Source organism: Ochotona princeps, chromosome 14 (assembly GCF_030435755.1).
Source record: "Ochotona princeps isolate mOchPri1 chromosome 14, mOchPri1.hap1, whole genome shotgun sequence".
NCBI lineage: Eukaryota > Metazoa > Chordata > Mammalia > Lagomorpha > Ochotonidae > Ochotona > Ochotona princeps.
In genome coordinates this window covers 14,326,992-14,354,163 of record NC_080845.1, presented here as the reverse complement: position 1 = coordinate 14,354,163, position 27,172 = coordinate 14,326,992, and the positions used below count along the sequence as shown (strand labels likewise).

Here is a 27,172-nt window from a genome sequence, read left to right as displayed (position 1 = left end):
AGGGGACAAGTCTAGAAATTATGGGAGATTTTCCACACAAAACACTGCAAACAGAAAGACAAAGGGGCAACATCTTCAAGTCCTAGCAGACAAATCTGTTGACACAGAATTTCACACTCAGAAACAGTACTTTCAAAAGCAAAATAAAGAAAAAAGCACGAGCTGACTGAAGAAATAGCAAAAGACACCATTACACAGAAAGAAAATGAAGCAAGATGAAAATAAGATGGTATGTGGAGAAATGCGGAATAACCAAAAGTAGTATACAGGAGGAAAAACTCATAAAATACTATATTGCTTATATGTCTTTTTAAAGCTAAACAATTGAAGTAAATAATAAAAACAAATTGCAAAGTTTCTAACACGTGTATGAATAAGACACATGGCAAACACCTAAAGTCTTAGAAAAGAGAAATGAAACTATTTCCATGCTGTATGGGAAGTATTATAATACCACTTGAAGGTAGACAGTTTTCTGTTGATTACTCCCACTGTAAGCTATACTTTAATTACTATACTAAACCATTAAGAGAGAATTAGAGCTAATAACTTAGAAGTAGAGATACAATGAGATCTTCAAAATAATCCAAAGGAGTGGTGAGAGTGGCAGCAAATCAGAACTGTTGAACTATCAAAACCACTTGAGCAAGACCCTCGGAGCATGCCCCACATCTGGGACCTGGCTTGGGTGGGAGACTGGGTAGGGCTTCTCCCTCAAAATCCCCTTTTACATCAGATATATTAAGGAAACAATACGGAACTAAATGTTTCGCCCATCTTCCTGTAGTGCTTGAGCCTTTTTACCCTAATTATGTCAAGATTGTCAAAATAAATAAATAAATTAAAAAATAATAATCCAAAGGAAGACAGAAAAAGAGGGGAAAGAAAATCAAGCAATATGAGACAACAGAAAACAAATACTAAAGTGATAAATTTAAGCCTATCCATACTAACATAACACATTTAATATCATCTTCCCTAATTAAAGTTAGGAATGTTATATTGCATAAAAAGAACAAACACCCAACTCTGTGATGCCTATAAAAATACACTCTAACTAAAAAGGCAAACATACTAAAAAAAGTCAAATGATGAGTAACCATAGACTCTAACATCAGAAGGCTGTTGGAGTAGTTAGAGTATCAGATAAAGTAGATTTCAGGGAAGAAAGACCACCATAAGCACATTTCACAGAGAAAAAAAGAATCAAGTCATCATGAGGATATAAAGACTGTAATGATTAGAAACTTAACAATAGAAATTTGAATTACATAAAGCAACATCTGATAGAACTGGAAAAGAAACAAAATCCAACACTGCTGTCAGAGATTTCAATGGCATTATGTCAATTTTTTATATAAGCACATAAAAAATCAGAGAGGCTTTAGAAGGTTTGAACAAAAAATTAATTTAATCCAAATGTCATTAAAGAACATTCTTTCCATAACAGTAGAATACACATTCTCTTAAAGTAGGCACTGAATACAAAGATAGATCATACTCTAAACTATCACATCAATCTCATTTAAAATTTTAAAATATATCTTTTCTAACTACAGCAGAATCAAATGAAAAGTCAATGACAGTCCCCTACCCCAAATTTGCAAACCATGTAACATTCTCCCAAATAAATCATGGGGCATAAATGAAAACAAAGGGAAAATGCAAATTCCATAAAGCAAAAATCTGTCATCTATCACTGACGCTATAATTAAGACAAATACCTATGACTCTAATCAATAACCTCAACTGGCATCTTAAACTTTTTTAAAGGAATAAGCAAAATCAAAAGTAAGCCAATAATTCTGTCAAGTCAAACCACAGAACCACCCGAAGGGTACATAAACCGGGATAGAGAGAGACCTGGGAGGGAAATAATGGGCTCCTCCCTCTTGGGTTACTACTCCCACTAGAGGGCACAAAAACTAGGACAGGGGCTGGGGTAGCCAGACAGGGAGGCACTCAACAACATCCGTGAGGGCTGGATAGTTGAGCTGGTTAGAAGGAATTAAGATTTAATACCCATTGACATGTACAAGAGCCAAACGGGATGTGGGACAGAATGGACTAGTCTGCTACACATACTGGCAAACCAGGGTAGGGGGCGCACCTGGTGGGGGTTATTATGGGTCACTCCAACTAGGCTGCAGCTCCCACTGGTTTATGCGAGGGCCGAGTATGTGCTGGGGAACCAGGCTGGACTGCAACACCCATTGGTTCCAGTGGAAGTCAGGGATGGAAACAGAACCAACCCAGCAATTGCAACAACCAGCTGATTGGGGCGATCGACTGTGCCGGACCCTATACTTGCTAGTACATACAAGAATTTGGTTTGGGAACACCTCAGACAAAGTTTCTTTTGGGACTCTCCAATCGAACTGCCAGACTCAGAACCCTAGCCAAGAAAAGACAGAAGAAAGAACAAGTCAATCAACCACCTCAGCTATATGTTGGCAGCAAAATACTGGACAAATGGAGACTCTATGATGGACTATGTCAATCAGTGGATTCTTCAACGACCTCATCGTGCTTGGAGTGGTGAGACTGGCAGCGATTCATAACTGGTGAACTATCAAAACCACCTGAGCAAGTATCTCAGAGCATGCCCCACATCCGGGACTTGGTTGGGGTGGGTGGGAAACTGGGTGGGGCTTCTCCCTCAATATCCCCCTTTACCTAAGATACAAGACGGAAACAATACGGACATAATAGTCTTACCTACTTCCCTATAGCCCCTGAACCTTTTTACCATAATTAACTATGTAAAGATTGTCAAAAATACAATAATAAAAAAAAAGAAGTGGAGCAGCTGGTCCCAGAGCAGTAGCCTAGTGGCTAGAGTCCTCATCTTGCATGCACCAGGATCCCATATGTGTGCTGGTTCTAATTCCAGCAGCCCCGCTTCCCATCCAGCTCCCTGCTTGTGGCCTGGGAAAGCAGTCAAGAATGGCCTAAAACCTTGGGATCCTGCACCCACATGGGAGACGCAGAAGAGGTTCCTGGCTCCTGGCGTTGGATTGGCTCAGCTCTGGCCTTTGTAGCCACTTGGGGAGTGAACCATCGGACAGAAACTCTTCCTCTCTGTCTGTCCTCCTCTCTATGTATCTGACTTTCCAGTAGAAATAAATCTTAAAAAAAAAAAAAAAACAAAACAGTAAGCCAAACAAAGGCTTCCAAGGGAAATGATAGAGATCCAAGAAGAAATCAGTGAAATGGAAACCAACAGATAAAACCAAAGCTGATTCTTTGAGAAGATACATTTCATTGATGTCTGGTGGATCTGATTTAAAAAAAAATTATTGAAACTAAACTGAGAGTGATATGACTAAATTAATTAATTATTTACTAAAATAATGACAACATAATATTATGAGAAAGTTTGGTCAGCAAATTTGATAGCTTCAAATGAAACACAAATTCCTTCAATTCACAAGTTGCCAAAGCCCACACACAGAGAAATAGGTAATTTGAATATCTCTGTAGTCATTAGCAGTCAAAAACGTTACAAAAAAAGATTCAGGCCCACATGATTTCATGGTAAATTCTATCAAAGAATTAAGGAAGACATACTACTATGACATTTTACTAATGCTAAACAAACTGATTCTTTGAGATGAAAATAATTTTGAAAATTGAAAAGGTAGGAGTATCTTATAACTGATTCTATGATACTATGATAACCCTGATGCAAAGACCAACAGAAACATTTACAGAAAAACACACTATAGACCCCAAAACATATTTAAATATCAGGCTTTTCGGTAGGTATCAGGAATTTAACAATGATTGAGATAGATAAATCTGTTTTCCTCATGAAATGTATTACATAGCTGGACAATCAATCAAGTAATTTTACTTCTTTAATTCTTCCAGTTTCAGTTTTGGATTAAACTGTGAATTTGAAGAAAAATCCCTAGCTGTATAAACTTAGATTCATCTCAATTTCCATATCCATGAAATGGGAGAGATAAGCATCCCTCGTGGAGATGATGAACACCTCCACTCTTAGCTGAATGCTTGCCATAGGATGTGTTATGTACAGGGCATGCTTTATGGTTGCATAAATAGTAATAATAACCGAACAGAGAAAGTAAGCACCCCACCCACAACACAGATCACATGTGAATATTTAGCTTCTTGGCAGGAATTTGAGAGGACTTCGTGTCTATTCTGAATTAGAACCAAAGATAACCAAGCCATCTTTGTCAAATGCTCCGGATTATCGTTTTGAACTCCTAGCTCCAACCTGGCCCAACCCCAGCTGCTGGGACATTTGAGGAGTGAGCCAGAAGATACAAGAAATTTTCTCTCGTCACTTTATCTTTTTGTCTACCTCTCAAAAAAAAAAAAAAAAAAGGAAAGAAAAGAAAAATAGATTTAAAATTTGGAGAGGAGGACACTGTGGTTAAATGCTCCGTAGGACACCCACATCCCAGAACAGAAGCCCTGAGTTTGAGCTCTGATTCTACTTCTGATTCAGCTTCCTGTCAGAATATACTCTGAAAGGCAGCACATGATGCCTTAACTACTTGAGGCCCTGCCACCCATGTGGCAGTCCTAGAATGATTCCCAACTTCTGGGATTCTCTGCCCCAGCCCTTGGGCTAGCTACCGTGAATATTTGGAAAGTGAAACAGCAGATGTACAGCTTCTTTCTCCCCACCCTTTCAAGTACACAAATACTTTAAAAAGAAGAAAATCATTTAATGAGACCTCTCAATGCCTTCTTACTAAAGATGACATCAAGTCCTGAAGACATTAGAAAAACCTAATTTCTCTCCTCCATCATATGATCCCAACAAAAACAAGAAAGCATCAACCTACCTGTGTACAGGTCAGTGTCAGTGTATTCATCCACTTTCTTGTGTTGCAGAATATAGTCAGAAACCTTGGTCCCGATAGCAGGCTGGACATCTACCCACTCCAAGGAGACCACGGTACTGGAGGGTTCAACATTTGGGGACAGCCGTAGCCTACAGGAAGTGACAGAGAAGGTTGCTTGTTTTCCAGCCACCAGCCAAAAGAGTCGATCTGTATCAATATCAAGCCTAGTTCAATTCTGATTCAACTAACCAACAACAAATTGTATGACATTAAGATCAGTTATTTTGTCCCTTCTCGTCAGTTTCCTCATCCACAAAATGGGAATATAAACAGCCATATTCCAAGATCAGAGTGGATTTAGATAAACTAACCCATGTACACAATATATACTGAATACAAGCTGATTGCTTTCCCATTATTTTAAAATTCATTTCTGATAATGCCTCATTTTCAATGAAGTGAGTAGTGCCATCAAAAATAGGAGCTTTTATCAAAAATTTCTGCCACTCTTTAATTCTTCCAATGCATCAGTTAATTTTTTTTAATTCCTAAGTCAATAAGGTCTCAAAAGGAACAGGAAGCTTAGCATGAATCCTTTAGTAAATCAATTTAAAAACAACAGAATGGTTGAAAGCTAGAGCTAGAGAGGTGACAGCAAAGTATAAGTTCCAGGCCTGGCATGATGGCTCAATGGCTAAAATCCCTGCCTTGCATGTGGCGGAATCCCATATGGCTGCCGATTCGTGTCCCAGCTGCCCCACTTCCCGTCCAGCTTCTTGCTTGTGGCCTGGGAAAGCATTAAGTGATGGCCTAAAGTCTAGGAACGCTGTACCCACATGGGAGACCCAAAAAAGCTCCTGGCTCCTGGTTTCGGACAAACTTAGTACTGGCTGTTGCAGCCACTTGGGGAGTGAACCAGCAGATGAAGGATCTTTTGTAAATACACTTTTCCAATAATAATGACAAACCTTGAAGAAAAAAAAGTAGAGGTGCCAAATTTCACAAAAGGGGAGAAAGATGATCTACAAAGCGAAAATGACTTGCATAAGATCATATCGCAAATTAGGCACAGAACCAAAATGGTAGCTTACACCTTTTCCTTAACTCCCTGATACCACACTATCCTTCACAGGCCATTGTGTAAGGTGATTCTTCTTGCCTCATAGCAGATAATTATAGGACTGCCCCCCACCCGCATTGATTCCACCCTCCCCCTGTTCACCATGCTTCTCCCTCTTGGTCATAGTCCTCTCATCAGGAGGCTATCGCTCTATCTCCACATTCAGTAAAGGTCCTATGCCAGGACTTTTGCAGACAGTTACTCCTTCCTGAAATGTGGTTCTCAGAACTGTTGCCCGGCTGACCCTTCCTGAGATGCAGGACTCCTTAAAGAGGTCTCCCAAACTATCACTCTCTTACCTTTCTCCATTAGTACACTGCTATTATTTTTCTAATTACATTTCAAATTCTATATTTTTCCCTGCTTTTACTCTGGCATTTTCCCTACACACACACACACACACACACACACACACACACACACACACACACAGAGTCATCTTCCGAAGCATATAGACTATTTCCAATAGTCCATTGATGTACTCCCCAATCCCAGACACACAGCATGTTATTAAAAATGTTGAATAAATGAATATAATGAAGTTCTACAGGAGAGTCTCTATACAAAGCTGTACATAGGTAGATGCTCAATGAACCTTTGATGAATGTTTAAGGAAAAGAAGAAATTATAGTTTTAGGGGCATCATTGAAAATAGCTCATGCTACCAAGTCAATGTCTGTCCTTATGACTCCCTTCTTTCCCAAAGAAGGAAATAGGCTTCAGAAACTTCAGGGATCTGGATAGATACCATGGAACAGAAACAACTCACGGCCTGGCCTGCTCAGGATCAGCAGGACAAGAAGATCAAAGGAAGAGGGGCCATACATACGTACACCGGCTGTGGAAGGGGGCTGCAGTTGGGGAGCCCACTGGCATCAAAGGCATTGAGGTCACACCTGCACCAGTCATCAATCACGTCCCCTTTTCCTGAACACCAATAGGAACTCATTAGTGCACTCTTGAAGGCCTGGAATAAAACAGGACAGAAGAGACCAATACAAGTGGTGAAGACTGTGAAATGATAATGTTAGTCAATCAATGATTTACAGCAGCCCTCCTAGGCTCAGGATACCATCTCTTACCTAAATCACTATCTCTCTACACCCTGGGAACAATTATTGTAAGCCATATAAACTTAGCAATCAGAATGATTATCCACACTCAATAGTATATTCTGCACTGAAAATTTCCTGGGGGCTTGGCATTCTACCCATATTAACTTATGTCAACTTCAAAACAATCCCACATAATACATATTACCATTTCCCACTTAATAAATCAGAAAACTGAAGCACACAGTAAGTTGCCTGAGTTGCACAGCTAGGAAGTGAAAGGCATTTTTTCAGTTCAGGTAAAGACAGGGCTCAATCTTGACCTTCTCCTTTCTGTCCCATCCTCTGGATCAGGTGTGGCAAATCAGAGCATGCTTGATGCTTAAATGAATGGTGTGATTTATTGTCAACATTCACACTGAAAATTCAAAGCACTGGAAGCCATATCAGCTTTTTGGAAGTTAAGAATTCTAGAAAATGTTTATATTTAACCCCTTTACTAGATACTTGTTTTGTCTATTCTTTTGAGCTTTCTTTAAACACACGTGTGCGTGTACACATGCACGTACACACAAACACACACACACACACACACACACACACACATGAGGGAGAGGATCCATTTCCAACCCTCTGTTTGATTCCTCAAATGCCCACAAGAGCCAGAGCTGGACCAGATCAAAGCCAGGAGCTAGGCACTTGATCTAGGTTTCATTTGAGAATTCTAGCTGAATTCTCAACATTTACTTGAGCCACCACCTCACACCTCCCAAAGCGTTAGCAGGAAGCTGGAATCAGAAATGAAGCCAAAACTAGAACCCAGATACCCCAATAAGAGATGCAAGTATCACTAATTGAACATTAAACATTGTGCCAAGTAAGTTCCCCTTCTGTGTGGTTTTTAAATGAAAGTCCTACATTTGCTATATCCAAGAATGTCCCATTATCCAGGTGTCACTTTTTCTATCATGTATGGTTGAAAAGAATCAAGTACAGTTTGTTTGTGTAAAGTGGATCTGTGGTGTCCTTCCTTTAGCTGTCTGGAAAATAGATCTAGTTGGAGATATGTATCAGAAATGCTACTACATATGACTTCATCGCAGTTTTTCCCCAGGTTTCAACAAGAAGACTTCAACTATCCCTGCCATAGTCCTAACCATTCTCCTCTCCTAGGAATGAAAAAATGATGTAATTTCTCCTACATTATATGGAGCATTAAATGAAATTTTTAAAAAATTCACCCAGTTGCACAGTAAAAGGTGCTTTATATGCATTAAATGTGATCTACCTAAGAGTCTTGAAATACTGATATTATGACCTTCATTCACAAATGAGAAAACTAAGAATAAGAGCAGTTAATTGATTACCTCAATATCACATATCAAGCAAATAGTGGAAGCAGAGTCTCTGTCCTAGATTTCTACAGCTCCCAAGTATAAATCTTTTTCTGCTTAACCATGTAGAGCAGTGAAATAAATCCTAAGGGTTGCCAGATTCACTCAATAAAAATATAAAGTGTCCAGTCAAATTTAATTTCAGACGTTTATTTTGAGTATGAGTATGTTCCATGAAATAACCCTAAATAAAGTACATCGGCCAGAATGTGGCACACAGTAAGAGTATTGCTGTTACTAAGTTCCAGAACCTGTGCTGGGAATAAATCTCACCAGAGAACACCCTCATGACAACAGAGTCCGTATGTGACAACATAAGGTCAGACCGGAAGACACATTCTTCCTCCAACTGCTTATTCCCCTTTAGTGAAATTAACATGCACAACTACTCATGGTTGAAGACTTAGTAAAATCTGCAACTAGCAATAAGAGCTGAATTCGTGCAATGGTGAAAGCCAAGGCCACAAGGAAAAGTGACACAGATGGTAAGACTGCACTAGACTCCAGCAATGAGAGGACAGAGAACATCCTGTTTTGTGTGTGTAGTGTCTTTGTTATGGGGTGTGTGTGTGTGTCTGTGTGTGTGGTTTTTGTAATCAATAAGAGCTTCAGTTTGGTGGAAAACAAAACAAAAAAATCTCTCTGGACTTGGTGAGTTTCACCATCAGGCAGTTCTTGGGAAGAAATCCTGCCTGTGAGTCCCCACATTCACTGGCTCTTTTCCAAAACCCTGAGCAACAGAACTGGGGACTGGTGTAATGGCCAGGCAAGCCCTGGAGAGAGCAGAAACACACTCTGATAAAAGGCCCACATCAAACAAGGAGCTCTCGCAAGGCAGCAAAAGCCAGCATTGTGTCAGCGCAGGATCACTCTTTCTTACGTCTTCAGTCCTTGCAACACTTCATCCAGAGTCCAAGTAGATCCCAGGAGAGGAGAATCATGAGACGTTCCAGCTTCACAGGACTCTAAATCATCTAATCTAATCCTTTGTACAGATGCAGATACAGTGGTCCAGAGAGGCCAGTTGGCTGGAGCAAGGTGATAGAACAACTTTATGATGAAACTTCCCTATTCCCCAATTTAATGCTCAAAATTACCCTTTGAGATAGATGAATGTCCTGTCTCAATTTACAGAGGAACGTGGAGAGAAGGGGAGGGACATGAACAGATCATTTGAGTCCTGGCACCCTCGATCTTTCCAAGTCACATAAGAACAATAAATGCCAAGATTTCATCCAAAATATCCTTTTCAGCTGTTCTGCTTCTGTCATGTGCTTATTTGCGTGTGCATGTGTGTGTTCTTGGAGGCAAAAGAAACCTTACACCGTGGAGGTACTGTTGACTTCTGGCTTTGGTGTAAGCAAAGGGACCTAGGAAACAAATCCTTACTTAATATGAGGGCTACATTTGCATGGCCGTTGGTTTTCATAACAAAGAAGGTTTGCATTTCCACAACTTATAAATGCTTCCAACTTCTGGCTAATTAGCTAGCAAACCAAGCTGAGCAGGAAGAGAAAACAGCCACAAAAATGTTAAGCAATCAAAATAAACTAGGATTTATCCCTGACTCTATTGTTGTTTTCTTATTTGTGCTTGTATACGTGATTCCTCATTCTAAGTCTCTATTTCCCCATCTGAAAAATGAGGGAACAAAATATATATTTTTGAAGATCTAATTAAGTTCAATAAACATTCACTGAACTTTTTACTCCATACCACGTGCCATCAAGAAATGAGGAAAATGGGTGAACAAGACTTAGTCACTAACTTCAAAGAACTCGTGGTTTCATGGTAAAGGCACACGCAATTACAATTACTATGGTTCAAGTACTATGAAGTAATACACAAGGTGGCTGTAGGAATACAAAGGAAGGGGCCTTTCCAACTCTAAAAATTATGACAATGTCCCAGGAATCTTCAACTTTAAGTAAACATCCTGTATTTGATTAAGATGTTTGGGATCATGTACATAGCACAACAGGAAGCCCATATATTAGATTCCACTTTCTACATTACCAATGACAACATTTTTTTTCAGATAAAAAATGAGCTTTATGTTCTGACACCAAGGTAGTGATTTTCTGTATCATGAAGACGCTGGTCTGTATGAATACAAAGAGATCCTGAAGTCCTCATTCATTGCCTTGTGCATTTTGTTATATCGGCAGTACAAATGATTAGTCACATGATTGTCAACACATAACAAATGAGAAGGAGAGATATTTTCTAGAGACGAAATAGACTATTACCTTTTATCTCTTCATTTCTATTCAGGGTTTAACGTGGTACTTAGCATGTAACAGAAGCCAGCAAATATTTTTTGAATGGTATTAAAGTTCCCATAGTTGTTCAATGAAACTAAACTTCTAAATGATAAAGCAAAGCAAAGGTGTGTGTTGGTTTTTAATGCTCTTCTTCCCCAATATTACTTTGCTATCCAAAGGCAAACTGGTTTCTCCAGCCAAACACGGAAAGATGAGCCTGGGTGCCCCTTCTCTATTCCACAATGTGTCTGTCTCAAAATCATCCTCCCTTGCCATTATTCCCTGCTGTCTCGCCAGTGCAAGTTATTAATGCCTCCTATACAGGCTTTTAAGATGGCCCTTGAACTGGTCTCCCAACTCCAGTGCCACCTCTCCAGCACATCCACACCAGTTCATGAATCCCCACAGCCTATTCTGCCTTCTTGTTTACTTTGACCACTTCAAACGTTTCACTGACTTTTGGTTAAAGTCTGCTATCATGAACGACATATTGACACTCCTTTGTTCTTCAGACCGTGGTTCTTCTCCCATCATTCTCTTTTGTCCCGACTCTGTGATTCATTCTATGCCAACTTGTTATAGACAGCACTCTGTGCGTTTTTAAAAATCTGTTTTATTTTTATTTGAAAAGGCAGATTTACAGAAAGAAGGAAAGAGCGTCCATCTGTTGTTTCACTCCCCGAGTAGCTACAATGATAGAAGCTGAGTTAATCCAAAACTAAGAGCCAAGGGCTTCCTCTGGATCTTTCACGTAGCTACAGGTGACCAAGGATCTGAGTCATCCTCTGCTGCTTTCCCAGGCCACAAAGGGGGAGCTGGATTGGAAGTGTAACAGACAGGACTAGAACTTGCGCCATATAAGATACTGGCATTTCAGGCAGAGGATTAACATACTATGCCATCTTGTTGGCCCCATCACTGTACACTTTACACGCACAGGCCTTTTTCATGCTGTGCCTTTGGTCTGAAAAAATTGTTTCCCCACTTGCTAAGTATAAAAATGCTTCTTCCCACTGAGACCAGCCACACCTTAGAAGATTTGTCTTCCTCAAATGATTCAGTTTTGCACATCTCACATTGCCTTGCAATTTCCCTGCTTTTGTGCACTTTTAGTAGCCAGTGAACTTCTCCAAGGTAAATCAGAAACGGATTCATTTCTGTGCCCCCAGCTCCAAGAAAAAAGTGTGAATACATAGATAAGTCCCTCCCTCCCAAAAAAAGGTGTTAAATTCCATAAATGTGGAAAAGGATGTTCTGAGTGTGGTTGTGCTTCTCCAGCAAAAGAGCTGACAGAAGTGTACTTGATCATCATAAAAGGACTAAATTCCTTCTAGGCCATTTAAAGGGAGTTGGGGTGAGCCACGAGGGTAAGAGTCACTTTCGAGGGTAATTAGGATTATAGCTTAGAGGGGCAGGGTTGACAGTTTTGGGGTTTTTCTTGCTTGTTCGTCTTTCCTCAAAAATGGATTGAGGTATAAAATTAGAAGTTTATAGAATCCTAGAAAGAGATAGGAGGAAAACAGTAGATGGCATCTCAGCTATGTGGGGAGATCAATTGCTAAGTCCATGCTGATCTTATGATTAGTTGGTTAGGGAGGATTAAGATTAATGAGCACAAGAAGCATTTCTGGGCACATCACTCCAGCAGTCTCTAACCCAGCCCAGAATGCTGGGATAGATTCTACTTTGGTCATCTACTATTTAGTCATCAAAGATTGCCATCACCAATTCCCTGGTAGTTACAGATCAGAGAACAGAGCTGGAACACCAGATGTGAATTAAGACATGCCTATACAAACAACGAGAAGGAGATTAGTTGATCATCTCTTTACATATCAATGAATGCACAATTAATCAGAATATATAGAAATGCATTGAAGGAGAAAAGCAGTCATATTCATTGACTCAAATCTTCTAATTCCCAAAGTAGGAAGGCCAGTGTGGTAAGTCACCTCAAGGACTACTTGGAGGAGACAGTAGGAAGGAAGTTCAAGGAGCTGAGAAAGAGGAAGTGGGAATTTAAATTACATCCATATCCCAGGAGCTAGCAGGAAAACAAGCATATTCAATGTTATACATTGCTGGCATTTCAAATCCAGAAGAGTCTTGAGATGCAATATTGGCCTTCACAAGTTTGTAGAGACTAAAAGGCCCAAACAGAAGAAACATTCACTCCAGAAGATTGTCTTTTTCTGTCCACTTTTGAAGATTTATTTGTTTTTTTGGAAAGCATGAAAGAGAGGAAGGGAGGGTGACAGTGAGTGACAGGAGTTCCAAGAACTAGGGTCATCTTAGGTTGCCTCATCATGCGCATGACCAGGTAGCAAGAGGGGACATGGAACAGCTAGAATTTGAGCCCATGTTCTGATATGGATAAGGGTTAAACCACATTAACACCCAGGTTGTCCATTTCTGGTCCTAGGTTCAAGACTGTAATTATAATGGTAAATAAACATAATAACAACATTTACTCAGAGTCTAGTAAGCGCTTCAAAGCATATAATCTCATCCAATCCTGTCAAAAGCCTTACGTGGCAGATTCTGCTACTTGACAGATAAGGTAACTGAGGTCTGAATGGACCAACCAGAAAGTGGTACTACCAGTACTTAAACTCACGTCATCTGACCAGGAATTTCATGTATCCAGCTGCTACACTCACAAGTAACATTCTCACTGAACTAGAACTATTGACACAACATTCACTAAGTGTTTTCTATGAGCCAGGCATCCATTCTAAGGTCTGTGTATACACTACGGGTCTTTGCAAAGCTCATAGAAAATGGGCTTTAGGAAAGGTACTATGAAAAAAGAGAATGAAAGAATTTCAAAACTTTTTAAGCAAAATAAGATTGCATTTGAATTCCATTTTCCATGAAGTTTTTGAAGTACACTCATGTCGCCCCTCACAGAACTTTGTGTAGCTTATATAAATATTAACTCTTTGAATTTTCTCAACAACTTATGCATTATGTAGGGATATTACTTCCATCTTATTAAAAGTCACCCTGATAGTAAGTGGCAAGGTGAGGAAAACTGGCTCAAATGAGTTAATCTGGACTTAGGCATACCACTTCAATAAAAATAATTTATTTGGGGGGGGATCATTTATACTTCTGATTCTATCCACTTTTAGTGTATATTGGACTTTTTCACTAAACAGATAGTAATGGATGAATGAAAATATCACATAGAATTAGCATTTTTTAAGACATAGTTATAGAGAATAGACTGAAAGAGAGAGAGAGATTCCATTAGCTGGTTCATATCACCCATGGTCACAATGATCAGAGCTGGTGGATCTGAAGCCAGAGGCCAGAAGCCTCCTCTAGATTTTCCATAAGGGTTAGGGGCCCAAGGATTTGAACCATCCTGTGCTGCTTCCCTAAGTCATAAGTGGGGAACTGGATCAGAAGTGGAGCAGCCAGGACACAAACCTGCACCATATGGGATGCTGGTGCCTCAGGTGGACATCATGGCAGTAGACCCAGAATAAGCATTTTTAAAAGACAAGTATCAACAATTTCATATGATTCAATGTAATGCAAGGCATAAGAGTGAATGAGGGGACATTCAATGTACCCAGAGATGGAGGGTGCTGGTGGGAGTTTGCTGTTTTGGACCCAGAACACACTGGTCTGTGCAGTGTGTGTCGTGTGTGTGTGTGTGTGTGTGTGTGTGTGTGTGTGTGTGTGTGTGTGGTTGTGGGGGGAGGCTGCAGATTGCATGGGGAAGAGGGTATGGGGGCACACTTGAATAGGGGCCACCAAAAGCATGTTTGACAGACGTGTAACAACTTCTGGAGCCTCCATAAACTAAGCTACCACACTTGCAGGTAACAGAGGGAGCTGAGATGGGGTGGTTCAGAAAGAGGAATTCAGAGGGCATGTATGAGTCATGCAAAATCATTCACCAATGTGGCAGGCATGGCTGGGCTAGGCAGCATTGTCTACCATGCACACAAAAACAAAGGTAGGGGGACAGACCAAGTCAGGATTTGCCAATGCACCTATTGGCATGCAGTTAAACAGGGCCGAGGGCAAATTATGTAGGGGATTTGTGGGTTCATCCATGCTAACATACAGTATCCACCATTGTGTGTAAGAGCTGGAGTTGGTGGCGGGCCAGGCAAGGCAAGAATACGGAACTCACTAACACTCATGAGAGCCAGGGCTGGGAGCAGGCCAACCTGGGCCAGGCTGCAGCACCTGCCAGCACATGCAAAGGCTGAGACTGGAAGCAAGTATGTCAGACTGGGCCACAGCATTCATTGACACACATGAAATCCAAGGCTGGGAATGTGCCTATAGGGGAACTCTGGAGACTTCTGCTAGGCTGCAGCTCCTGCTGGGGAGCACAAAAGCCAGGGATAGATGCTGGACAGACCAGGTAAGGCTGTAGCACTCACATACATGTGTATCACCCACATATAGTACACATATGGGCCATGTCTTGAGATGGGCCAGAATGTACCAGTTTAGAACACCCACTAGCATTGTTGAGAGCCATAATGGGGTGTGGAATGGACTGGACTAGGCTACAGTGCCCATCAATTCACCTGAGAGTTGAAGTTCGAGCAGGCCAGGGTGGGCTAGGCTGCAGCACCCTAAGGAGAGAGCTGGGAATGGGGACGGGCTGAACTGGGCCAAGCCACAGCACCTGTCAGGGAATGCTGCTGAGACTGAGGGCAGGCCATGTCAAGTGGTGCTGTGACAGTTGTTGGCATGTGCAAGATTTTGGGCTGGGAGTGGTAGGGGAAGTTGGGAACTTCTCTGCTAGGCAAGAGTTCACACTAGTGGGCATAAACATGTGGACTGGGTCTGGTGTTGGGCCAGCCTGAACAATACTGCAACACCCACGGGTTTATGTGAGAGTCAGATGGAATGCAAGATGGGCCAAGCTAGGTCACAGCATCCATAGGTTCAGATGAAAGCCAGTGCTTCGAGCAGAATGGGCTGAGCTAGGCCACAGCATCTGCCAGCACACCCCAAAATCAGGGCTGGGGTGAGCCTGTTGCAGGTTACAGCGGTTGCCCCAACTATGCTGCAGCACCCAAAGGTGTGCATATACCAGGCTGCTGTGTTCACTGATACATGCACTGGACGGTGCAGGAGACGGACTGAACCTGACGCTGTACATGAAAAAAACAAATCTGAGGACTCCCCAGGCAAGGTTTCTTGGGTTGTTTTCTAACCAGACTGCTGGATTCAATCCCTGGCCTCAGAGAAAAATCACAAGATATGTGGTCCAACTTTGGAGTCCATGTACTAAGACTGGTCCTCTTCAGTTGCTGATGCCTGTGCAATAGAGAACACACAGAGATACACATGAAATACATGACAGACAGCCCATGTAAGCCAACAGAAGATTTCAAGTGCCTCATCGAAAGATGGAAAGCAGAACATGTTAAACAGCAATCCTGGTCAGGCTTTGCAGCAAATGTCTGTGTCTGTGGATACACTGAAGTCGACTTTGTCAACCAATAAACCCCTTTTTCAACACTAGTGCAATGAAGCTAACAATGTCTCAGAATTATCAAGACCACTCAACAGTACCCTCGGAACATTCTTCCCAACATTGGGATCTCTATGACGACATCAAATGACCACCCTAATAAAAGGGTGCTGATGTGGCTTGTCAGTTTCCCTGCCCTAAAACAGACATTTATCTTACCCACCCACTTTCCTCCACACCTCGACCCTCCCCATCCTCACCAGAGGCCTACATAAGCATGATTTCTCTCAAATATGTACTCAATATTCCGTTTCCAGACAAAGATGGACTTACAATGAAACTGTTTACTATATCTTGACAATAGGATGCTGGACTCTGCCATTGTCTATGCCCACAATAATGGACATATGACTGTGTATGAAAAACTATGCTTCAATAATGATATAAAAGAACTAGGTGGGGCGGACTGAGGAGGGGATAAGGGAATTCCTAGGATCCTATGGAACTGTATCATAAAATGATAATAATAATAATAATAATAATAACAATAAATTTTAAAATTCTTAAAAAAAAGAAAACAGAGTGAAACTTTTAAGTCTGCACAAAACAAAACGAAAAACAGAGCAAAAATTATCCATAGAAAAGAAGTGAATGCAAGTCCACAGAGAACATAAAAAATATAGCATCAAATATAGGAAAATCAAAAATCATAGATTTATGGGCCCGGCGGCGTGGCCTAGCAGCTAAAGTCCTCACCTTGAAAGCCCCGGGATCCCATATGGGCGCCGGTTCTGGTCCCGGCGGCTCCACTTCCCATCCAGCTCCCTGCTTGTGGCCTGGGAAAGCAGTCAAGGACGGCCCAAAGCTTTGGGACCTTGTACCCGCATGGGAGACCTGGAAGAGGTTCCTGGTTCCCGGCATTGGATCGGCGCGCACCAGCCATTGCGGCTCACTTGGGGAGTGAAACATCGGATGGAAGATCTTCCTCTCTGTCTCTCCTCCTCTCTGTGTATCCGGCTTTCCAATAATAATAAATCTTAAAAAAAAATCATAGATTTATCCAAACTCAGAATTAAAGCACTGGGAGGGAATCCTAACATAAGCTTCAGACTCTGGGTGATAATGATGCGTCAATGCAGGGGCACTGACTACAGCAAATACCCCACTCTGGCATGGGATGCTTTTACAGGGGGAGGCTGTGCATGTATAAGGGTATGTGGCACATGGAACTCTTGTTCTTATCCCGATTTTGATGGGATCCTAAAACTGCTGCAAAAAGAGATATTTGACTTCCCGTCAATTAACATCCACTCTCTAGAAGAGGTCATACAAATGATGAGCAAGTCACTGAAACCATTTATGGTTTCTGAAAGAAGTGAGTGGTGAGAAGATAAGGACAGACAGCTATTAATCATCTCCTTTTTTTACCTTTGGTGTTGACAAATCTGACCCATTAGTCCCATGCTTCTCCCAACAACTTGCACATGTAGCAACTTACAGTATCTCAGGTAATTCTTAGCAGATGGGTGTATGAGAGGTCAGAAGAGACACCGGCTCAAGATTTCCCAGAGAGAGCAAAACAGATCAGTCTCCTTTGGTCTCTCAACTAAAAATCCTACACTTGGCCCTTGACCTCCTCAGCCGACCTCTTATTTTCAGTCTTATATCCCCTCATTCAGTGAATAAATACCAACTGGCCTGGACCCATTTCCTCTATAAGGAATTGTGCATACCAGTCTATGACTATAAGTCACTGATATGACAGGCAACGTCCTCTGTCAGCATAAACTTTGCTTTTCAATCCATTCTCCCCTGAATGATGAGAACCTGACAGAACAGTTCATTTATCTGGGTGACAGGAAGAAGACATGTAGAGCTAGTAGAACCCCCTCTTCCATATTTACCTCAACTAATGAAAAAATATTAGAGAATAAATGTCCAACCCACTGAGATGCTCCCCCACAGGGATCTGACAGCTGTTTCCCAAGATGTACACAGACAGGATGATAGGGTGATGGAATCCTTAGGCAAGGAGCTATTTTTCTTGTCAGTTAGTTATATGTTTCAGCTCCCAACACTTGATGCAGAGGCTGAAGCACTAAGTTCTAATGTATTCAAAATGACAATATTTTTGAACAATTCTATATGCCAGACATAGCTCTATTTGACACAAAAGGAATCATTGAGTGTTCCCAGTCATACCATGAATTGTTGTTCCTATGATATGGACAGTTAAACTGCAAATCCAGGGAGGTTGGACTTTTTTCCATAGGCAAATAGCCAGTGTTTAACAGAGCAAAATTCAAATTCACATTTCTCAAATTCCAGATTATAAATATTTAACCATGCTGAGCTGATATGTCTCTACATGATCCTTGCTGAAATTTTAAAATGTTTGAGTCTCTTGTGGTTTAATCAACATGACACATTTAGGATGAGTTGGAGTGCAGATCCAAACCCAAGTCAGATTCTGAATGTTGAATCTGACTCCGTCATGGTCAATTTTCCCACACACTGAGGTAAGGTGGTAGGTGAGGTACATGATACATTCTCAGGTGGAGGTGGGTCACTGGGTAATTTTGTTTTCAGTCTCAAGTTCCTCTTTTCCAGTTCAATATTACGAAGTGTGTTTTCAGGGTTATGAGCTCAATATGATCTTAATGGACCTGAGTTCAAGAAAATTAAGATGGGATGCAAGTTATTTCTATAATCATGTAAATTTGGAAAAGACTACATTAAACAAAACAAAATAGATTGTTCTATAAAGAACTTTCAGGCCCACTAATATGTGAATAATGACTGGGAAATCTTGAGAAGGTAATTACAAAATTCTAGGGGCCAGTGTTATGAAATAGCATATATAATCACTAATGCCAGCATCACATAAAGGAATCGATTCATGGCACCAGCTTCTCTTTAATAATCCCTTGGGAAAAGCAGAAGATGGTCCAAGAATTTTGTTCCACCTGGAGCTTTGACCTGTCCCAGTCTGCTGTGGATATGTGGGGACTGAACCAGTGGATGGAAGCTCTCTCTCTCTCTTAATTCTCCTTCCCTCTCTGTAACTCTCAAATAAAGAAATATTTACAATAAAGCATTTCGAAAACACACTTGTCTATGTAACTTCTTTTCCCACAAGGCACCTGATGATCTGATCCTTTGTTGAGTCCTCTCCAGGTTATGCCTATCTTAACTCTAGGCTGAACATAGAGACCTCTGCCAGTCAACAGTCCGAGAAAAACAGTTCATCCCATTTCTTCAGTAACTGTATCTCTGGCCAAGTCCATTTCCCTGGGCCCCTGGTTAGCTTGCCTATAGAACAAGGGTGTTGGACATTCCTCTCTCTGAGGCTCTGACTTTTTGGTAACACCAGAAGCGCAAAAATTATGTTGAGCTCTGGTTGATAGACTAAGCTATAGACCTAGGCATAATGACCTGAGCCTACCACAAGTCCGGCTGTCAGTCCACAACCTCTTCTGTATCAAATCAGCTACCATAAATCATTTGAATGTCTTTGTTGTGATGTCAGGGCACCTGAATCTCCAGTCCTTGTTTCTCGCTCCAACAGAATATCTTGTCACCACCTTTTCTGTACTCTCTTGTTCAGTAATGCTTTCTCACCTCTAGCTTTCAAATGCTATTTATTCTTCTTGGAACATTCATTTTCTCCAACAGAAAACTTCCTCCACTGTTAATCTACATAACCTCACCTTGAAGACCCCATCTTCCATATAGCCTACCCTAATCTCCAACCTGGAACAGACCCCTTGCTTTCTCTTCTGCATCTTCATATAATAAAATTTAAAAGTTTTGTGCTCTTCAGCTGGCAGAAGCTGGCACTGGGGGCTAGTTCTGTCAAGTCAAATCACAGAACCACCTGGAGAGTGCATAATCCAGGAGTAGGAGCGGCCTGGGAAGGAAATAGTGGGCTCCTCCCTCTTGGGTTACCACCCCCCACAGGAGAGCACAAAAACTAGGACAGGGGCTGGAGTGCCTAGACAGAGAGACACCCAACGACATCCATGAGGGCTGGATAGCTGAGCTGTTAGATGGAACAAGTTTTTAATACCCATTGACATGTATGAGAGCAGAAGGGGATGTGGGACAGAATGGACTAGTCTGCCACACATACTGCAAACCAGGGTAGGGGGCGGGCCTGGTTGGGGTTATTGTGGGTCGCTCCGACTAGGCTGCAGCTCCCACTGGTTTATGTGAGGGCCGAGTATGTGTTGGGCAGAACCAGGCTGGACTGCAAACATGCATTGGTTCCAGCGGAAGATAGGGATGGAAACAGAACCAACCCAGCAACTTCAACCACCAGCTGACCAGGGCAATGGACTGTGCCGGATCCTATGCTTGCTAGTACATACCAGAATTTGGTCTGGGAACACCTCAGACAAAGTTTCTTTGGGGATCCCCCCAATCGAGCTTTTGGACTCAGAACACTAACCATCAAATGACAGAGGACAGAACAAGTCAATCACTTCAGTTATATGTGGCAATGAAAATACTAGGCAAATGGAGACTCTATGATGGACTATGTCAATCAGTGGATTCTCCAACGACCGCATTGTGCTTGGAGCGGTGAGAGTGGCAGCAATTCAGAACTGTTGAACTATCAAAACCACTTGAGCAAGACCCTCGGAGCATGCCCCACATCTGGGACCTGGGGTTGGGAGGGGGGAGACTGGGTGGGGCTTCTCCCTCAAAATCCCCTTTTACATCAGATATATTAGGGAAACAATACGGAACTAATTGTCTTGCCCATCTTCCTGTAGTGCTTGAACCTTTTTACCCTAATTATGTCAAGATTGCCAAAAATAATAATAATAATAGTAATAATTAAAAGTTTTGTGCTCTCTTTTCTCACCTATTTTGCCACTCATCTATCTCTCCTAGGTTGAGGCTTGCAGTCCTGAATGCCTTGTTTGGTATTTAATCACAAGTGTCCAACAGAGTAGAATTCAGGAATCAATCAGTAGATCAACTAGGCTACCATAAATTAGATAACGTTAATTCTGGTGTATCTCTCCCTACTCCTTTGCCTTAGCCTGGTAGATTCTCCTATCACAGAACTCAGGACAATTCCATGCTGTTAACCCCTTCCATGCTCATATCAGATGTTATACTCACTTTTTGTGATTCAAAGCTCTTGGCTTAAAAGTTTTCCACAACTTCCAATACAAAATGGAAAGTTTGTACACACACTATGCGAAACATTCAATGTAATAGAAAGAATAGGTGAAACTTTTCCTTGAACTCTCATTTTTAACTATCTTACCTAAAATAAATTTTTAAATAGAATATACAGATTCTTTCTATAATAGACATGTTGATTTTAATAGAAACAATAAAAAATATCCAAAAATGATCATTATAGAGTAACATTTGGACTTCATCTCTCAGTGGTAACCGGAAGTACCTATTAGTGATTCTGATCTTCAAGTTGAACTCAAACACAGTAAGTCATAATCATTGGGCATGTGCTCCAGAATCTGTGGTGCTACAAGTTTCCGAGAGATACTTATGTGCTATTGTACTCAGTTATCTCTTTTGTTTTGTAGCTTAGGATATATCCTGGCACTGTTGTATTCTATCCATTTGCATTAGGACACTCCCGTTTGAAAATGGAAAAATTACAGGATTACCATAAGTCTTTGTCAGGTATCAGATACAAGAGTGCAGGTTGGTGGTCATGTCTCAATCAAACAAGTTTATTTAATTGGACCAAAACTGATTTCTCACTCTAAACTCGACCAACAAGAATTTTTCTGGGGGCTTTAGATTCAGATGTTCATTGATGTATTTGCATACTTGGCTGAATTGATATAAAACACAAAACTGTAACTGGCCAGGCTAGGATTATCATGTATGATGCTGAGTTATCTGCAAAGAACAGATAAGAAACAGAGAAAGAGAAAGAAGAGAGAGAGATGGAGAAACAGAGCAAAGATGACAGACTCCAGGATTATCACTAAGTGACTACCTCGATACCTTCAGTTCATCTAAGCTCTCTATCCTTGAGTTACATGAAACATCACTGCACCATACTAATATTTTTCATTTATTATTTATGACATTTAAAAAATCAGTATTTCTCCATTTCACAGCTACTCTATATCCCCTCAAATGAAGTCATAATACAAAATAAACAATTGAAAGAAAAATAGAAATTTACAATGCCATGAAGTTAAATGACATGTTACTAGATATAACAGTCTCCATTACACAGCTACTATACACCCCCTTAAATGAAAAACCACAAAACAAAATCAACATCAGGTAGAAAAAAGAAATTAACAACACCATGAAGTTAAATAACATGCTACTAAATGACTAACGTGTAGCTGAAGAAATGAAAATCAACAACCTTCTTGCAGAAAATGATGCCACTGTATGATCTACGAGTCACTGAATGATTTAATCAGAAGAAAGTGTTTTGAAGAGATGAAACTAACAGAAAACAACAAAACCCATGCAATATAGCTGTGAAATGGAGACTAACATTCAGATGTAAGGATACAATGTAGTATGCATTTCTACTTCCAGACAAAGACGGACTTACAATGAAACTCTTCACTATATCTTGACAATAGGATGCTGGGCTCTCTGTCATTGTCCATGCTCGCAATGATGGACATATGACTGTGTATGAAGAACTATACTTCAGTAATGATATAGAGGAACTAGGTGGGGGGGGAAGGGAATTGGGGAGGGGATAAGGGAAATGCCAGGAGCCTATGGAATTGTATCATAAAATAATAATAATAAAATGTTTTTAAAAAATCAGTATTTCTAGCATTAAAATAATTTTGACCAGGAGATACTTAAATGTTCCTTTTCTGAGCCTGACAAAAAAAGAACCCTTCACTAATGCCACGGAACAATCTGTGTAGCTGTCAAGTCCTGCTGCCATCCAGTTACAGACAATGGCCTAGAGAGCCTTGAATCTAGGCAAGTGTTACACAGCTGGGAGAAATGTAGCCAATAGTTGGCAGGTATTCTGCTCTTGATTAATGCCAAATCTGTACTAACTGTACCAGTGTGCCAACATAGTTGCCTATTATATATGCTTTTAAAATATCTGAGAAGATATTTTCTGTTTCTTATCAGTGGAAGTTTGGGGGAGAGGGAGCAGATTTGTGGATTTTCCAGGCAAGAGGGTTTGAGGATTTGTAGGAGTGGGGGCCACCAAGGGGGTACTTTACAGGTGTGGTACGGCTTCTGAGGTTTTCCATAGATCAGATCACTGCACTTGCAGGTAACAAGAGAGCTACAATGTAGGGAAACAAGAGGGCATGTCTGGATCAAATCAATGTACCCACCCACATGGGAGACCTGACCTGGATTTGGTGGCACTGCCTGCTGCCCATTGGCACAAACAGAAGTTAGGGCTGGAAACCTGCCTTGCATGGCTAGTCAACAGCACCTGCCAGCAAGTGTCAGGGCAAGGGATGAGCCACGCAAGGTTGGGCCATGACACCAACTGGCACATGATAGAACCCTGTCTCATGACAGATTTTGTAGGTGATATGTGAGCTCAACCCTGTGGGTCTACTATACTCACACTCATGGCAGGTTTGCATGAGAGCTTGGGATACTGATGGACTAAGCTATGTGTGACCATGGAACTCACCAACACTCACAGAAGCTAGGATTTGGAGCAGGCTGTAGCACCCATGGGTCACCTGAGAATTGGGTCCAGGAGTGGGCCAGATCACAGCACTTATCAGCAGATATAAAAGTTGGGATTGGGAGTGGACTATGCTGGGCCAGGATCTAGCAGCCACTAGCATAAGTGAGATCGAGGTCTGGGGATGGGCCTGGTGAAGGAAATTGGACAACTTCTCTGCTAGGCCATAGCTCCCACTGCTAAACAAAGAACTGGGGTTGAGGGTGGGCCAGGCCAGGAAGGACTGTATCACTCATCAGAATGTGTGTGGGGCGGCTTGAGGAGTGGACCAGGTCAAGCAAGGCCAAGCCTGAACACCCATTGGCATGTGCGGGAGCCAGGAAGGGGTGTGAGCTGCACTGTGCTAGTATACTTCACCTTGGTTCAAACGAGAGCCAAGGACGGATGCAGGCTGGACAGGACTATGCCACAGCACCCACTGGCAAGAGTTGTGACTGGGGGCGGGCAGGGCCAGGCCAGGCTATAGCATCCACTGGCAAGTGCCAAGACTGAGTTTGGGCCATGCCACACACTGGAGTACCACCAGCATGCACACAATCTAGGTTGGGAGTAGGTCTGGTAAGGGAACTCAGAGGATTTCTCTACTAGGCTGTTGTTTCACTAGTGAGTATAAGAGCTGAGGCTGAGGTCAGACTAGACTGAACATGGCTGCAGCACCCTTCAACATGTATGTGGGGTGTTTGGAGGCAGTCAAAGACTGGGTTAAGCCCCAGAACCTGCTGGTGCGCACAAGAGTCAGAGTGTGTAGGGACCAAGCTTGGCTAGGTTGCAGCATCCAGTGGTCCCTGTCTGGGGGTGTGCAAGGCACAGCACCCACCAGGTTGGGTAAGGCCACAATTCCTGCTGATTTGTGTGGGAAATAGGGCTGAGAGCAGAACTGGCCATGCAACTTCATTCACCGTTATGTATATAGGCTGATATGGGTGAGGAATTTCACTGAACCCCACACTAGCAGGCACACAAAAGAATCAGGTCTGGGGACACTCACACAAGGTTTCTTGGGGAACTCCCCTAGTAGATCGCTAGACTCAAACTTCAGTTACAGGAAAAATCATAGGATGTGCATCCTGACTTTGCAGTGCACATGTCAGGACTGTGCCTCCTCAGCTGTTGATGCCTGTGCAGCGGACAATAGACCCAGATGCACACGGGGGGAAAGACAACCAGATCATCTACTGCAGCAGAGGAAGTCAAGCCATAACAGAGGATGGAAAGCAGAACAGGTCGGACCTCTCTCCTGACCAAGCTTTGACAGCAAATGTCTGAGTATGAGGATGCAATCAGGTGGACTTTGTCAACCAACAGATCTTAGAAAGATTTTCTCAACCCTGGAGCAACGAAAACAGTAACACCGCACAACTATTGAAACCATTCAAGTAGCATTCTCTGAACATTTTTCCTCACACCAAGGGTCTCAAAGATGACATCAAATGACCATATGCCATCCTCGGGTATTGATGTAGTTGGCAGCAAGCAGTGGCCCCCTTCACTTCTCCTTCCCAGCAGGTGTAGGAGAAAAAGAAAAAAACGGAAGCATTTATCTCTCACCTTCCTCCATTGCTCTATCCACGCTACCCCAATTGGTGGCCCACATGGGCATACATCTTTCTCAATTATGTAAATAACATTAAAAATGAAATAAAATAGATTTTTAAAATCCCACTACTGAAGTCTGCGCTACTTCTACTGAGCAGTCACACTGAGTTACTTCTTATGGATTAGGCAGACAACAAATTTCTGTGGCATTATGTCTTTGCACAGAGTTTCACTCAGCCTATAATGCCTTTTCCATGTTCTAACTTTGATCAAATCATATTTAAATGTTAAGACATATTGTATATGCAATTCTCTTCAAAGTTTGCTTGAATAATACATCCATTAATGAAGTTTTCATATTTTATTGATTTATTTGCTTGCGTGCCTGTTACCTCTATTGGAGCATGAATTCTTTGCTGTTTTTATCAGAAGTCCCTTGCACAAGGCAAATTCTAAGAAGAGGCTCACTAATATTTGTTGCATAAACAAGTACTGAATGAATGAATGATAAGTCTAAGGAAGCATAGCTGAACGGTAGCTCACAGTGTGTTTGATCTGTGTGATCCTCACAGACCTGCTCAGTCATCAGGGCCAAAGATTATGCCTACATTGTTCTAAGCTATCTGCAAACCATTTGTCCTGTCACTGGGCTGATAGCAATTGGGAAAGTGATGAATAGCAGACCAATTATGAGCAATAGGAAACATCAGTTATAACTCCAGGGAGAAGACGTAGCCATATCAGTAGCCTCATCCATCTAACCATGAGTCATCTTCCCAAGGCATCTTGCCCTGTGACCTGAACTGCCAAGGGCTTCTTAGACTTGGACAAATCCAAGTTTTTCAGAGGAAGCCTCCTCCTCTCAGCCTGTCTCTTACAAGGCGTTGCTCCTGGCCCACTCAGTTTTGGAAAAGGAAACCTGGATGGAGCCCACACACTTTTCCTAAGGGAAGCCTTTAGCCAAGGATCTCAGCCCCACCCAACAGAGAAGAATCGTCTTCTAAGGCCTACTACCCTTTAACAGGCGTCTCCCTGGTGGTGAGAACATCTGGAGATGAGAGGCGGGTGGGAAGATTTTAAGTGAAGGATATGTCCAAGACTGGAGAGTTTCGGTTGCTAAATGCTAACTTAATGGCAAGTTTCTGAATAAAGGACTACAAAATTCCCTTCTGTGGCCACTAGTGATCTCATTTTTCCAATACGCCCATTGTCCCATAGGAGGTATCTGAGAGAGGAAGCCTCTGGTGCTGGTGGGATTCCCATAGTTGAGATGACGAGAGAAGGCAGGAGAGAAAGGTCAGGAGACAGGATACTGCTTAGTCTAGACTCATACTGAGCTTATCTCAGTCTTTGAAAAAGTCTTGGAAATCCAACTGAGGAAGCTACGCAAGAAGAGATATTTATCAGAACTGCTGTAGTCACATTTATACCCATGACAAGCTATCACTTGTCTTTTGACATGACAAACTATCATGGCCTTTTGGCTATGATCAAGTGTATATCATGGTTAGCTGGACTCTAAGAAAATCTAGATTGCTAAATCTAGTATAAAGATTTGATGCCTGCCTGAAGGACAGCAGAATCTAGAGGATAAAAATATAGTCATTGCATTCAGACTCCAGGGTTTAAATCCTAGTGCCATCACCAAGCAAGCTGATAGAAATGACTTGAACTCTCAGCATGCTGAAGGACTTCACTTCCTGCACATTAAATGGGAGTATACCAATACCTATTTTCAATAAAGAATATTATGAAAGTCCTTAATAAAGTACTTAACATAATTCCAGATCCATCTATGCATTTACACAGATAACATATTTGATAATTAAGGTACTGAA

General features: G+C 41.7%; 1 protein-coding gene across 5 annotated transcripts in view; it reads right to left on the bottom strand.

Annotated features, from left to right (window-relative positions):
* Positions 1-27,172, bottom strand: part of ASTN2 (astrotactin 2) — a 980,906-nt gene that overhangs the window by 158,702 nt on the left and 795,032 nt on the right. For all 5 annotated transcript variants that reach the window (XM_058672825.1, XM_058672827.1, XM_058672826.1 and 2 more), the window contains 2 exons: positions 6,777-6,910; positions 4,824-4,972 (listed from right to left, as the gene is read on the bottom strand). In XM_058672825.1, the coding sequence (XP_058528808.1) occupies positions 4,824-4,972; positions 6,777-6,910 (283 nt within the window). The remainder of the gene's footprint in view (positions 1-4,823; positions 4,973-6,776; positions 6,911-27,172) is intronic.